This window comes from Mytilus trossulus, chromosome 11 (genome assembly GCF_036588685.1).
Source record: "Mytilus trossulus isolate FHL-02 chromosome 11, PNRI_Mtr1.1.1.hap1, whole genome shotgun sequence".
In the NCBI taxonomy this organism is placed as follows: domain Eukaryota; kingdom Metazoa; phylum Mollusca; class Bivalvia; order Mytilida; family Mytilidae; genus Mytilus; species Mytilus trossulus.
Genome location: NC_086383.1, coordinates 14,534,880 through 14,551,561, shown reverse-complemented (window position 1 = coordinate 14,551,561; position 16,682 = coordinate 14,534,880). Strand labels below are relative to the sequence as shown.

The 16,682-nt window shown below is 32.4% G+C and overlaps 1 protein-coding gene across 1 annotated transcript; it reads right to left on the bottom strand.

Moving 5' to 3' along the window:
* Positions 1-567: 567 nt before the first annotated feature.
* On the bottom strand, positions 568-16,408 carry LOC134690770 (uncharacterized). The gene is made up of 11 exons (XM_063550813.1): positions 16,295-16,408; positions 15,695-15,767; positions 14,618-14,680; positions 12,787-12,935; positions 8,959-9,249; positions 7,714-7,937; positions 6,681-6,755; positions 5,794-5,825; positions 3,504-3,614; positions 2,403-2,455; positions 568-1,372 (listed from the first exon to the last, which is right to left on the bottom strand). Exons 2-6 carry the CDS (start codon positions 15,715-15,717, stop codon positions 7,717-7,719), a joined length of 747 nt encoding a protein of 248 aa, XP_063406883.1. The 5' UTR covers positions 15,718-15,767; positions 16,295-16,408; the 3' UTR covers positions 568-1,372; positions 2,403-2,455; positions 3,504-3,614; positions 5,794-5,825; positions 6,681-6,755; positions 7,714-7,716.
* Positions 16,409-16,682: the final 274 nt, after the last annotated feature.

The window sequence follows — 16,682 nt, the reverse complement described above, 5'->3', positions numbered from 1 at the left end:
TGATTGAAAACGAGACCAACTATCAAACAGTGTTTAAATGTATTGGATGTAAGCAACTATAGGCAACCGTATAGTCTTTAATCATTAGAAAATCCTAAACCATATCGCCTTTTAAAAAAAAATCAAACTGATTAAATATTCAGTTCGTTCATATTTTGTAATGTTACACCACTTTCCAGGTTAGGGGAGGGTTTGGACCCTTCAAGGTTATTTAACCCCGTCAAACTTTGTAAGTACATGGTTCAAGTTTATTTGTGTGTTATTTGGTATCTTATTACCACTATTTAAATCCATGTTTAATTTTGAAAACAATTCTACTTTTGGTTTTCTGTTTGTGGAAATGTCATATTATATACTGTATGTTCCATTGTATTTAAGAAAATAAAACAGTAAATAAAGTTCATTTGTCTCCCTTATTTTGAGAATCAGTTTAAAAATATAGTTATCTCCCATATGAAATTTACCGTGTTAGTCTAAGGGAGACAACTTTAATTTTCCTAAAAAATTACGGAATACCATAATATTATGGAGTTCGCTAAGTGCCCCGACTGATATGTAAATACATGTAGCTGTACTTTCAAAAACTACAATATTCTAAATTCAACTAACAACATCTAAATCTAATCAGCTTTATACATTACACATCTATTCATATATCTATTAAAGATAGGTTCTCTGACCTTTTTAATACACTAAACATAAGGTTATCAGACTTTTATTATGCAATAAGCATACAGTTCTCTGGCCTTTTTAATACACTTAACCTAAGGGTATCAGACCTTTCTTTAGCACTAAGCATAAGGTTCTTTTTTTCCAATCACTAAGCACTAGGTTCTCTAACCTTTTTTAGCACAAAGCACTAAGTTGTACCAACTTTCTTTAGCACTAAGCACTAGGTTTCCATGCTTTTTCAAGCTTTAAGCACCAAGTTCTCTATTTGTTTTTTGTAATACTGAGCACTAACAGCTGCTTAACATTATCAAAGTTCTGGTATATATCTGATGGTGCTTCTTTTGAATCCAGGATCTTTGTTCAATTGCTTGGCCTTACATTTTCAAAACATGTCATATCCTTTTATTCAATGTATAGAGGCGCTTCACAATAATTCACAAACAATCACTTGAAAAAACACCAATAAGAGTGATTTTTCACTTGAACAAACTTTGTGTTCTTTACAAAATAAAACCATGAGATTGGATTATAAAACCCGTAATCATTAAAAATATAATTTATAATAAAAGTCCCATTATTTATTGGTACTAGAAATTAAAAAAAATATATATAATATGGTGTCCTAATATCAACTTGACTTTTTAATGGTTCAGTATTGTCCATCAAATTGTAATCTGTCCTTCACATCTCCCATTACAATCTACAAAAAAAGATAAGATTATTACAAAAAAACTAGAAAAAAATAATTTTAACCAACCATAGACAGGCATTATTTCAGAATAAGTGTAATGTGTTTATGGTCCCTTATTTTTTTTGCATCTCACTCAAAAGCCACTACTGATTTCATAATGAACATGATGACTGTGAGCTAATTACTTATAAATTTCAGAATACATTTTCAACATATTTAGTTCATTCTCCTTCCAAATTAACTAAAATAAGAGGTTGCAAACATTTTGTTCTGCTTACTGTACTATCCTATTTTTTTTTCTTTGACTGAACATGCTAATAGAATAACATTTTCTGACAGATTTTCCTGTATTTTAACCTAGTGTTATAGCAGATATGCAGAAAGTACAAATTTTCAAGTCAGTGGTTTGACTCTGACAATTCAATGATTGAACAATCAGCCTTTCACATGTGAGGCAGTAACGCTACCATGAGACTATATATATACTAAGGCTGTCTAGTGATTTAGAGTGCTATGTCTAACATTTGATGTCAGTTTTTCAAAGTTCAAATAATTAATTTTTCATACAAACTTTGTATTTTACTATTTAAAGAGGTCATTATTAACCATAACCTGCGCTTCATATAAGGAACTAAAAATAAGGATGTTCTTTGGTGAGATTTATTAATTATTTTTTTCAGATGTTCAGACTCCCAAAACACCCATGTTTTTTTCTTTTCATATAAGGCTTCAATATCATGAATATTACATTAAAGGTCAGCTACCAAAATTTAAGCAGATTCTAGATTTCTTCCTTTCAATTTAAGACCCCAAAAATACCAATTGAAATATAAGGTAAAAGTCTGAGTCAGCCATTTCCTGCAATTCTTTTCTAATTGAATATCTCGAAAGGAGCTCAATCACCTATCCATCTTTTTAGCTTATTTTGTTCCTTAACTAATTTATAATGCTCTTTTGACTTAAAATATCAATTTCAAATTCCAGATTTTTTTAAATTTCACCCAAGTACATCCTTAAATGTATACAATAAATAACATACGTTAATTCCTCTAATGCCTTTAACAACTTGTCCTTGGCTCCAACTTTAAGCTTCTACAATACAACAAACATAAGTTTATTTAACACATTAAGATTAAACCAAACTTAATATAATATTCTATAGCTATCACCTGTTAAAATAGCAGGAGTTTTTTGGGACACATTTTTCAATATCTTTAACCCACTAGAGATATTAATATTGATATTTAAGCATTGAACCAGCTCATTTTTCACAAGGATTATTTATGACATCTTTGCCCTAAATCAGTTGAACACATTGGATGTACCTTGATTGATATTTAAGTTTAGGGAAACATGATTTATTTACTAGTTGTAACTGGACATGGAACAAGGTTGCGGTAACTATGATTACTCTTTAAGATTGTAACTTTGTCTTTTGTATTTTGGGTTTTTTGTTGATGTAAAAAAATCCTTTAACATATTTGGATTAGCATGATTAAGAAAATATTAATGTTGATATTTCAGCAAGAAAGGTTTCAGAGGTTTGAACTACCACCTTTTCGATATACAGTTAGTTATATATAACTTTTTTAATGCTTTGTTCCTTTTGTCTTCTGTTCCATAGTGTCATTGAGCATTTTTTATTGTTATGCATACAGTTTACAGGAAAATGTTTCTAAACTCAAAATCCGGTAAAAAGATGCTAAAACATTTCTAGCAGAATATTTTTTCAAATGGGAAAATATTGATATGAAGTACAAATTCAATGAATGCACGACTTTGACCCTCACAGGAAAACTTTATACTAGAGTTTAATTGTGAAAATACCAACCCACCATAACATCAACCCTAACAATAAGATTGATTGTTAGTGTTTAAATGCCATTTTTAAACACCCCATTTTGTCTATTCATGGCAGCCAGTTTTAATTGGTAGAAGAAGATGGAGTGCTGGAGAAAACCACTCAACTTGGATAGGAAAACTGACAATCCTAGTCAAGATTAAGATTAAAGTCGAGTGCACCTGCAAGAGAGGGATTGAAACTTAAAACCTAAGTGTTGACTGGCTAGTGATTACAGTAGTAGAACTGCTTAGACCACTTAGCCACCAAGGGGCCTTGCTAACAAATATGTATCTTTACCTCATCTTTATTGTATGAGTATCCTTCATCATGTTTTTCTTCAAGAAGTTCAATCTGCTTCAATTTCTTCTCGATTTTCTTGATTTCTCTTTTCTTAGCATCTTCAAAATTCTATGAAGTAAAAATAAAGGTCATCCTTACAGTTAAATTTCATACAATCAGAGATATTCTTATGAACAGTAAACAAATATTTTATAGTTATTTGTAAACAGAAAAATTACGATTTTTTTTTATCCATCATTTGATAATTGTGAAATAAAAACATTCTCTCTTTAAATCAGTCTGTTCAATACCATTGTATGGAGAGTAAAATTAGTGTCATATGAATCAACCTAAATTATAATTTATTTGTGAACAGTAAAATTGCGATTTTGTAATCCATCATTTGATAAAAGTGAAATAAAAACATGCCCTCTTTTAATCAGTCTGTTCAATACCTTTGTATGGAGAGTACTGTTTCATATGAATCAACGTAAGTAATTATGTGTATCTAATTGACAAGACATCAAGGGAAATAACTCCCAGTAACATATCTGTACAAGTCACTACCATAGACAAAATGTTATATATGAATGCATGAATATTGTGCATCTTTAAGAGCAAAATCAGCATTTCATATTTCTTGATTTTTTTTTAATAACATTTGGATTCATAAATAATCACATACCTACCAACTGTCACTATTTGCAGGGGATTTCCCCCATGAAGGCTCCTAAATGGAAATTTTGTCCACAATCTTAAACAAAACAGTCAATTTTATGAATGCTATAGGCTATTAATAGTATTAAGGAGCAGAAAAACAACATTAAAATTTTGGGACCACAAGAGTGCTCTTGCACATAAAACTACCATGGGCATTTTGAAAAGTTGGCAGGTATGTAATCATTGTGTACCAATTTTCTTGCATTTCATTGGTATACTTGATTCAAATCAGGTAAGGATAAGAATAGAAAACTAGTAGAAAATAGAACTAGAGGCTCTTAAGAGCCTGTGTCACTCACCTTGGTCTATGTGAATATTAAACAAAGGACGCAGATGGATTCCTGACAAAATTATGTTTTTGTGATGTTGAAGTGTTTGTACATCTTATTTTACTGAACATTCTTGCTGCTTACAATTATTTCTATCTATATTGAACTTGGCCCAGTAGTTTCAGTGGAAAATGTTGGTAAAATTTTACCAATTTCATGAAAATTGTTTAAAATTGACTATAAAGTGCAATAACTCCTAAAGGGGTCAACTGACCATTTTGGTTATGTTGACTTATTTGTACATCTTACTTTGCTAAACATTATTGCTGTTTACAGTTTATCTCTATCTATAATAATATTCAAGATAATAACCAAAAACAGCCAAATTTCCCTAAAATTACCAATTCAGGGGCAGCAACCCAACAACAGGTTGTCGGATTCATCTGAAAATTTCAGGGCAGTTAGATCTTGCCTAGATAAATATTTTACCACTTGTCAGATTTGCTCTAAAAGGTTTGGTTTTTGAGTTATTAACAAAAAACTGCATTTTACCCCTATGTTCTATTTTTAGCCATGGCAGCCATCTTGGTTGGTTGGCCCGGTCACGCCACACATTTTTCAAACTAAGTACCCCAATGATGATTGTGGACAAGTTTGGTTTTATTTGGCCCAGTAGTTTCAGGAGAAGATTTTTGTAAAAGATTACGAAGATTAACGAAAAATGGTTAAAAATTGACTATAAAGGGCAATAACTCCTAAAGGGGTCAACTGACCATTTTGGTTCTGTTGACCTATTTGTAGATCTTACTTTGCTGAACATTATTGCTGTTTACAGTTTATCTCTATCTATAATAATATTCAAGATAATAAGTGAAAATGGACAAAATTTCCCTAAAATTACCAATTCAGGGGCAGCAACCCAACAACGGGTTTTCTGATTCATCTGAAATTTTCAGGGCAGATAGATCTTGACCTGATTAACAATTTTACCCCGTCAGATTTGCTCTAAATGCTTTGGTTTTTGAGTTATAAGCTAAAAACTGCATTTTACCCCTGTGTTCTATTTTTAGCCATGGCGGTCATTTTGGTTGGTTTGACGGGTCACACCACACATTTTTTAAACTAGATACCCCAATGATGATTGTGTCCAAGTTTGAATTAATTTGGCCCAGTAGTTTTGGAGGAGAAGATTTTTGTAAAAGTTAACGACGACGGACGACCGGACGACAAGTGATGAGAAAAGCTCACTTGGCCCTTCGGGCCAGGTGAGCTAAAAATGGTCCTTAGCCTTCAATCTTATATTAGAAATTTGTACTTACTGCATTAATGGACCCCTCTTTTACAGGGGAAACTGAAAGAAACAAAAAATACATTTAAATGAAGTATCTAATTTTGTCTTGTTATACTTTTAGACTTATTATTTGATTGATTCAGAGGTCTTATAACAATTTTAATCTGCATAACTTAAGCTAGATACTCTGACTTAGAAGTATTATTCACTTTTCTGTATGCGAGACAACTCTTTGTAAAAAATTATTAAATATTATCTACCAAAATTCACATTTTTACTAAACTTTTTAAAATCTTTGAAAAAACATTATAACTTTAAGTTTATTTAGGCTGAGTGCTAAATACCAGATATAGTGCAAATTGGAACCAGTATCAGATCAAACAGATTCCAAATTTTACAGATGGCAGATGTTTATCTATAATTTAAGTATGTAGCCTTTTGTATATAAAAAAAATTACATCTTACAGATGGCAGCAACCTTAGAACCAGTTGTCAAATACATCTGAAAATTTCAGGGATATATATATAGTTAAATCTTGACTTGATTAACAATGTAACTTCTCATCAGATTTAATATAAATGCTTTGGTTTCAGAGTTTTACATGTAGAAGCCAAAATCTACATTTTACCCCTATGTTCTATTTTTAGCCATGGCAGCCATCTTGATTGGTTAGCTAAATCACCCCACACATTTTTAAAACTAGATACCCTAATAAAAATTAAGGCTAAGTTTGGTTAAATTTAGCTCAGTAGTTTCAGAGAGATTTTTGTAAAAGTATGCAACAACGGAAAAAGATTTGTTGTCTTATTGACCCAATACTTTTCAGAAGGTGTTAACACATGAAAAAGATATCAGCCCAATAGGTAACAATTGCAATAAAAGATTAATACCAACTCTTAAAAACATTTTCTTACCTCTGCTTATCTCTCCAGTATCTGATGGTACTTTAACAACAACAAATGATGGAGATGTAGGAGCTCCTTCTGTATCTGCAATGGAACATCGCAATAAATTTAAAAACAGTATGTTTGTATATAAGTTACTACCCACAATTCTTGCATTGTCTTACATGACTAAATTAGTCTTCAGATATACAAAGTGAAAGTTGTCGATAGACCTTCAGACCATTTTTCCAATTAATTTACTGAAGTTATGGAACACAGTTCAAGGCATATCTTAATTAGTTTGTCATGTTTGCTATTCTCTTTTCTAGAAATTCAGGAATAATTGCATGCATTTATAATTGTTTTTTTAAAGAATGGACAAAACAGCAAAATTAATCCAAGAATATCTTGAAATAATTTAATTTTGGATGTAACGGGTCTTTTGATTGGCTGACGTTATTTTGTTATTAGCCCATAGACATAATTTAGTCATGTGACTGTGACATCATCAACATTTTATCATGGTTTTCTACGGTTTAAAATGAAATTTATAATTAAATTATAAGAAATGACTAATATTTTTTCTGTCTATTCGAAATAACATAAAAAATGTAGTGCACCGTGTTAAATATGAGAGTTCTTATTATCATGATCCTAATTATAATCCAGTCCCTTTGTGCACAATAATAATAATCTTGCAAAAGTTTCTGAATTTTCATTATGTGAAATTTGCTTATCGTTTGAAGATTCATATCCCATGTATGACTAAACATTTTTGAGTACTTTTCCCCCTTTTTGTTTGAGCCCCTTTCTGTCAATACAATTGAAGAAAACTCTTGACTATAACACTACTGTAAATTCAGAAATTATTTCAATTCGCATTTTGCACTAAAATGTGATTTAAATTTTTGAGATATTGAAAAATCCTAATTCATATAAAAAATTTCAAAATGAGTTTAAATTATTGTGAATAAAACCCTGTTGCATATTTTGCAATAATGAAAACACAGCAATAATTTCTAAATTTTTATTATTCCATACTTTAAAAGGGGTTCACACTTACCTCTTAGCACCCCTCTTCCCAGGCCAACACTAAAAGCAGAAGGGGTAATAATGCCACACCTCTACCAATACCAGCAGGGGCTCTAGAAGGGGCAGGAGGACTCTCATTCTCCTTATTGCCACCAACTTTTACTACATCTTCTTCTCTATCATCAAAATCTGCAAACTGACCTGGAGATTGCATTTCCTCTTCTCTTTCAGAAGCAGCAAACTGACTGTTAAACCCTAAATAATAAAAACTAAAATTGGAACAAGAATACTAAACACTGAAATAAATTGTAGAAAGTAAAAAGCTCTGATTAAAACTTATTTTTCTTTGAAATTGATAAAATCTCACAAACTTTTTTTATTTTTTACAGACAAATTAAACTATTAAACTGTGCTAAAATGAGGATAACATCTCTCTTAGGCAAAGTAAACCTAAAAGTACTATTCTTTTTTAGACCTTTAGGAACTTATATTCACAAATGATTTTTTTGTTTAGCTTTCAAAACTTTTCGTTCCAAAGCTTTGTAAATTTAGTGACTTCTTTTTATGATACAATGTGATATCTGAAATGTATTTTATCTTGAATGTTCTAGTTATTATCTGAATCAAATAAAGTTTTAGACTCTTGTCTTAATTTCATATAAAAAAAAGCTAATGCAGCAAACTTGGTCATTCATTTGAATCCTTTTTTAAGTCATATAAACTAACTTTATAAAACTTTCTGGTCAATCACCCTAAGGACAATTTAAAGCATGTTCGACCAAAGGAGATGTTGGTAAAGGCCATATTTGGCCCTGAATATAAAGTGCAATGTTACAAGTGTTGAAATTTACATCCTAAATAGGTAAAAAAATTATCAAATCAGAAGAATTTCAACCAAATATAGGACCATGAAACATTGAGCGCAGGCGTTGACAAACTAAATATTCAAGTTAAACATGTAAAATATATTTACAAAAATTATTCTAACAGATCTTTTTTGATAACATATGCAATCCATATTTCCCATTTAACAATCTATGGAAATGTACCCATTTTCATAAAATATCAAAATGAAATCTATTTCTGATGTCCTGAATAAAACACAGGAACGTAAATTTTCAACAAAAAAGCATAAGTCCTATTTATTCACTGTGATATTGGTAAATAACTCCCAATTTAAAATTTAAGCTAAAAAAGTGGGCCATTTTAGGGCCTTATCTTTTGTAATACATTTACCAGAAAAAAACTTTTTCAATTGACTGTACATCAAACAAACCTGGAGGTCCTGTTTTTGATTTGGCTCCATTACTTATCATGCCATTAACTTGTGCTGTGCCATTCATAGTCTGACCATAGTTGTTCATGCTCATCATGCCATTAACTTTTGATGATCCATTCATATTTTGAGCATAGTTCAGAGCAGATGCTCTCCCCATAGGACGTCCAGCAGGTGGCAAAGATGTGGCCATACCACGACCCACTGCAGGCACACTGCCACGACCAACGGCTGCCATTTTCTGTGCTCTACCAGCTGCCTGTGGTATTTCTGGATTCATAGCAGCTCCACCTGTTGGTAAAAATCAAGAAATTTGAAGGACTAAAATACATGATAGGTCAATCAAATTAATATGGAGTGTTTTTTCAATTTGTCAGCATGAATTCTACAATTCATTATTAGACTTTTCAGCACTTGAAGGAAATTCTTTTCATTTTTTTAGGAGGAAATGTTAAAGGGTGCCACATGTGGAGCAGGATCTGCTTTCCATTCCGGAGCACCTGAGATCACTGCCAGTCTTTTGGTGGGGTCTGTGCTGCTCAATCTTAAGTTTTTCATGTTCTTCCTTATGTACTATTAACCCTTTCAACGCTATTCGCGGCATATGCCGCGATGAGGTGCTCCGTCCCAGGCTGCTATTCGCGGCATAAGTCGTTTTTGTTGTTGTTCAGTTTCGCCGGCATGTATCGTATGTATATCATCCGGAAGGCATCTAGACTTTAGTCAATCTTAAAGGGCATATGTCTAGGTCGCAATTGTGCTTATAAAAATGAAACTTTCTTTGGGAAAATATTGCGCCCGGCGGAGAAATAAAAAGTAAAAAAAAATATGATGCCAAAATGGCGGCGTTCATTGACGACGGAGAACTAGACGATTTTATACAGGAATATTTCGGTGAATCAGACGAAGAAAGCAAATTTGAAGGTTTTGATCTGAACGATATAATTACAGACAATGATATACTGAGCGAAATAGTATTTGAACAGGATGATAAAGACATAAATGTTGGGGTAGATGAGCAGAATGGTTGGTCGCGAATTGACACGCCCCCCTTTTGTGCTCCGTTCACTGGAACGCCGGGTCTAAATAATGACATCGACTTGGGAGAAGACCCACAGCCAATTGATTTCTTCAATTTGTTATTTAAGAATTCAATGTGGGATACATTAGTCGTACAAACAAACTTATACGCTGATAGGAGACTTCAAAATGATGAACTCAAACCAAATTCTCGTATCACAAAATGGCGACCAACTTCCATAGACGAAATGAAAGTATTTTTTTCTTTGATAATTTCAATGGGATTAACTAGAAAAGGTGACCTAGATGCCTATTGGTCAACAGATGAGGTTATCAACACCCCATTTTTCAGTAAAATGATGGCAAAAGATAGGTTCATGAATATTCTGGCCAACTTACATTTGAATGACAATAATCTTGCTAACACTGACCGTCTTTACAAAGTAAGGCCATTTATTTCTATGATGAGAGATACTTTTAGTGTTTATACACCAGAAGAGAATCTGAGTTTTGATGATAGAACATGTCCCTTTAAAGGGAGAGTTAAATTCAGGGTATATAATCCTATGAAACCCAACAAGTTTGGTATAAAGTTGTATCAATGTTGTGAAGCGAGATCTGGTTATTGTGTTGCATTTGATATATATGATGCTGATGCTGAGCGTAGCTGCAGTATTTATGCTGATACTGTAGATGTTGGAGAGGATTGTACTCACACCACTAAATTAGTAGTTGGACTTTTAGCTTTCTGTGGCTTGTTACTTAAGGGGTATAAAGTATACCTGGACAACTATTATTGTAGTCCTGAACTTTTCAATGAGTTGGACCTACTAAATACTTATGCTTGTGGTACTGTTCGTACTAACAGAAAACTAGTTCCGAAAGCATTTACAGAGGTAAAAAAATTGAAACAAGGACAAGGAATATTTCGACGAATGGGAAATTTATTAGCTATAAAATTTCATGACAAACGTGATGTGCATATGCTCCCTACGATGCATGAGGCCAACATTTTCCGCAGTATATTCCGGCAAAGGAAGGGGCAAAGCGTAAAAGGCCATTGCGAGATTGTAAGGCATGCAATTTTGCGCCAAAGGACAGACAGGGTAATCGTAGAACACAAACTTCTTTCTATTGTCCTAAGTGTGTCGTAGCACTTTGTGTTCCAGACTGCTTTCATGAGTACCACACAAAAAAGGATTACAAGAGAAAATTGGGGGTTGACGATAACTCTTCATCTTCATCTTCAGAGAGTGAATGAACACAATGACAAATTTCAACGTTTTGTTATTTACATGAATTGAATACCTTTGCCAAAGTTTTACAATGTTACAGAGTTCTATTTCTAGTTATTAAATTCTATTTCTACATTTACAATGTTTACAGTACTTCCCATCTATCAGCATGAACCCAGTCAAGAATTATATGAATAACCATTATAACTACAGTATCACAGTTTCAAGTGGTGTTTGTTGCTTGAAAATTGAGAAGACTTTTACTTCATGGGTTTCATTCACCTTGTCTTTATACAGAAACTACACAACACAACACAGCTTGCAATATTTTATTTACACAATCATACAAATCAATGTAATACAGGACATGGACATGTAAAAAATCTGATTTTTTTTTTGATTTTTAGTTTTTTTTACCTGTATTGTATTTCACCTTGATATACAGGTGCAAACATGTCAAATAGGTAAAAACAAACACTTATGTATATGTATATCAATATAATGAACATGTATATCAAAATATAATCACATTCTTTCAACAATGAATCCAGTATAGACCATTTAATCACACAACAATTCCATAGAAATCATAGAAATTGCTCCTGGGAAAGCACTTACCTGTTATCAAGGTTTTTACCTGTACAAAGGTAACAAGAGCCACAAATTTGTGAAAATTTTATTTTACAATCTTTACCTGTAAAAATTATGAGTTGTTCACAAAAACCAACAAAGATTCCAGTCTAGAGGAGTGGTATACATAAATAATACAGGTTAATTAATTTTACCTGTAGTTTACCTGTATATACAAATTTCATTATGACCAAAAGGTAAAAATGGAAGTCGTCATATTATTGTTTGGGATAAGGAGAACAATTTACATACACAAACTTTTTCTATATCTGCAATAATAAAAAAGTTATATCAGTTTGAATGTAGATGTGCATTTTCATTGCAAACAACATAGAAAATGCAGCAGCAGCAGCCATATTATTCATTTTTTGTGTAGCGTTGAAAGGGTTAATGTTTGTCTTTCTTTTTCATTTTTGGCCATGGCATTGTCAGTTTATTTTTGATTTGTGAGTTTGACTGTTCCTCTGGTATCTTTCTTCCCTCTTTTATAATGTTGAAACCTTATATTTTATGTTTTTAACATTGTTTCTCTTACTGTTGTCTCCCTAGTAATTGTCATTAAACATTGTCTAACTAACACCCACTAATTCAACACCCCGGAACAGTGAAATTTTTATTGCGAAAAGTAGAATTTTAATCCATAATCTGAAAGATGAAACCTTGAACTTTACAGGAAAAATACTCCCACTGCTATGAAAAATCTGTAAAGAAAGTATCAGTTAATCATGTAAAACCATAATTATAGCATTTTTCTCAACTAAAATTGAAGTTGCAGCTAAATGATATCATCAAAGGCAAGAACATTGCTACTTATAAGAAGCAAAAACAGACAGACAAACGGATGGAAGAAGGAATAGACCTAGACCAGAAAACATAGTGCCCCTCTACTGTCGTGGGTTGGGCATAAAGACCAATAAATTAATTAGTTAACTTTGCTACCAACCTCGTACAATGCCTGCCATTGCCAGACTGTATGACAACACTTGTGATTGTTGAGGTGGAGGTTGAGCTATCATGAATTTAGAGGCCTGGATACGTGGCTTGCGGAGTTGTCCATGGTCTTCCTCTTCTTGTTTCTCTTGCTGGGGATACCTAAACAAAACAATTATCATCACATCACATTCATATAGAATCTGAAAAGGCTGAGCTCTTTCAGTATCATGTCATTTAGTATATTAATAATACTACATGTAAAGACTAAATACAACATGAGAATAGAAAATATATATATAAACAAGAATGTGTCCCCAGTACATGGATGCCCCACTTGCACCATCATTTTCTATGTTCAGTGGACCGTGAAATTGGGGTCAGAATTCTAATTTGACATTAATATTAGAAAGATCATAACATAAGGAACATATATATATATATCTATAATACTAAAATTACGAGGTCCAATTTGTCAGCCGTCATCACGTTAAAACGACGAATCAAAGAATTCGACTTTATATATAACTAATATAGTACAAAGGTGTAGATTAAAAATTACACCACTCCAGGCCCTTTTGTTTTTCACGTAATTAATATTGCCAATAATTAAGAAGTTCCGGATCGAATCCGATACCGATACCAATAGTATATTCACCTGTAACCGATTACCTTATCTGTACGTTCCGCATCTTACGGCGCACCACTATATTAAGGTATATAGGAAATATTATTTTTTTTGACAAGTGCCTGTGTATATACACGGGTCATAATCACAGGGTTGTTACTACTAAATTGTCGAATTTTAATCAGTAAGACCTTTTAAGATAACAATACGAATACTAAAAATCTGGACTAGAAATAAGGCGTATAGGTACAGTTTTCAATTTGTTAGCCGGCATGACGTAAAACAGCGAATCAAAGAATTCAACTTTATTTAGAACTATTATAGGACAATGCTGTTGATTAAAAAATACTCCATTCCAGGACCTTTCGTTTTTCAAATAATTAATATTACCAATAATTGATAAGTTCCAGTTCGAAGGGTTCAAACAGAAAGATTTAAAAGCAGAGAAAACTGTGTATCATATAATCGGTATGACTTTATCAGATGACAATACTAATACTAAAATAAGGCTTGCGCACAGTTTTATGCTTTAATTCAGTCACGGACCCGCGATACCACGGGTGTGTTCTAGTATATACTAAGATTCAGGTTGATTGGAATTCAACTTCATCAAAAACTACCTCCACCAAAAACTTTAACCTGAAACTGGACACCCCACTGACACTATCATACATTACAATTAGAAAGATCATATCATAAGGAACATATATACTAAGTTTCAGGTAGATTAGACTTTAACTCCATCAAAAACTTCCTCGACCAAAAAATTTAAACAGAAACTTGACAGATGAACGAACGAACGGACCCACAGACCAGAAAACATTATACCCCTCTACTATCGTAGGTGGGGCATAAAAATCACAAAATCCTGAGTCAATAGTTGGTAATACGAAAATACTGTGAAATTCAGAAATTATTGTGTATATTTATTATTGCGATTTTGTCAATTTTGACAAAAAATGTGATTTTAATTTTGGGATATTGAGAAAAATCCAGTTTAATGCACATAAACATTTTCAAATGCAAGTTAAAATTTTTGTGATTATAACCCTGTCACAAGTTTTTCGCAATAAAAAAAACATCACAACATTTTCAGAATAGTATATTTTCTGACAATAAAAAAAGTCTATTGCCAATTAAAACATACAGTTGCAACTAAAGACAATCGTTAACAATTTTGCTGGTCATGCTGGTAGTATAAATCATTGAAACTTACTGCCTCTGATCAGGAGGTAGATGGCATTGACTTCTCCACGATCTCTTCTCAGATCTACTCATTCTGAAAAATATCACATATATCTATGAACATTACTGGTATAACATATAGTACTCTGCAATTTATTTTAAAGTTTAAAACTAACAGAATCTATGACTTGTATGACTTGCACCTCTTTTCACCAAATGACAGCATTCATCTAAGTTTAAAAGTTGCCATGGTATTTTGGTGATCTTCACAGAACTTTTATTTTTTTCTATATAACTTTCGTCAAAACCAGACTGTCCAAAAAGTTCTTCATAACAAAAATTAGATGAAGCATTTAAAGACCTGTGTAAGCAAAGCTTGAACACAAAATATTGTTCAAATTGGTAATACAAATTGGTAATACATGTTTTGAGGTATAGCTTTGACATAAAATAGTTTAGAGCACATTTGAGTGAGTATGTAGCTAATGGTAATATCTTTAATAAGCTTGATTGTTAGCTGAACCGTGAAGTCATTGTTAGGTTAGGTAAACTACCCTCCTTTAATAGTAGACTAGCCCAACAGATAACCAATCTATCTCTCTGTAGGACTAAGCTACTATAAAAGGAGGGTAGTTTACCTTACCTAACAATGACTTCACGGTTCAGCTAACAAGCAAGCTAACCAAAGATATTACCATTAGCTACATACTCACTGGAATGTGCTGTAAATTGGCAATACATGTTTTGACGTAGCTAGGACATAAAATATTGTTAAAATTGTTAGAAAATCTGATTTCAGGTAGCTTGGACACAAAATATTGTTGAAATTGTTAGAACATCTGTTTTGCGGTAGCATGGACACAAACTATTGTTTAAATTGGCAATACATGTTTTGAGGTAATGTACAATTTTACATTTTTTAAATATTTCAAACTGAATCATAGTTTAGGTTATTTATGGTCAATGATTATCAAGCCAATCATATGTTAACTTTTCAAATATACATCAAACTTTTTACATACACTAATCCTGTGCATCTCACAGAATAATATTACAGCCTAACCATAGTGCTATGTCATTCATTAAAAATACTGAACTTTATACTTACCCTGACATATCTTTATACTCCATCCTAGCAAAATATGAAGGATCAACTCCTATCCTTGGATTATCTGGTATTTCTATCAAAAAATTTAAACTGCAATATTAGTTGTTATTTAAAACACATTTATTTTGTCAGAATAAAATAAAAATTATGTAAATACTAGCTTCAGCAACAGTGCAAAGGAGGCTGCACAAGTTAATACTTTGTTCTTTGGTAGGACAAATAAATTCTCTATTAACCAACCTTATTGTTTTTAACATACAATTAACAATTTATTTGCTTTAACATTGCTACAATATGAAACCCTTATTGTTTTGTCATTGATCTAAAAAGAAAGACAGTATTGCTTGCAACACTTAAATTTGACCTACATGAACTACATTGCTTTGAATGTAAACCTAAATTATTCAATGAACCTAGAAATTCGGGTGACAGAGAAGCCCAACTCTGATCTACAAAAATGTACCAACAGTCGCAATCACTTGTCATCAGTTTCAAACTAGTTTTATGCACATCTTCTGAAAACACTTATTTACATTTATTCATACCGCCATCCAACTTTCAGGAGGAGTTGACCTTTACTGTGGTCAATGTTTTTCTTACCTTCGTCCCAATTTTCTGCACCCCTACTTTGTCTGTTCTGGTCATCATACTTGGGTAAATCAGTGCATCCTTTGAAATTCTTCCCATCCTCTTGATTCTTGGACTGTTCTAAAAATCACAAACACAAATAAAATGTAAGGGCTATTCCATTAAAATGTATGTTTAAAGGTAGAAAGGGAAGTTTTATTATTGAAAGTGTGTCACGTGTTTTTTTCTGTATGCATCTATTACCATTATCATGATTATGTAAAATGATCTAAAACAAATGTAGGGATATTTTGAAAGTCCCTTTCTACCCTCTCACCTACATTTTAATGGAATCGCCAGTGGCGGATCCAAAAGTTTTCCTAATAGGGGACCCGTTGACTGACCTAAGAGGGAGGCCCGC

Excerpts from the sequence above, each read along its gene's own strand:
- LOC134690770 (XM_063550813.1), bottom strand. The coding sequence starts at position 15,717 with ATGGAGTATAAAGATATGTCAGG. Across the intron at positions 12,936-14,617 it reads CTACCTCCTGATCAGAGGCA|GTATCCCCAGCAAGAGAAAC; the intron begins GTAAGTTTCAAT and ends TGTTTTGTTTAG. Across the intron at positions 7,938-8,958 it reads ATCAAAAACAGGACCTCCAG|GGTTTAACAGTCAGTTTGCT; the intron begins GTTTGTTTGATG and ends TTTATTATTTAG.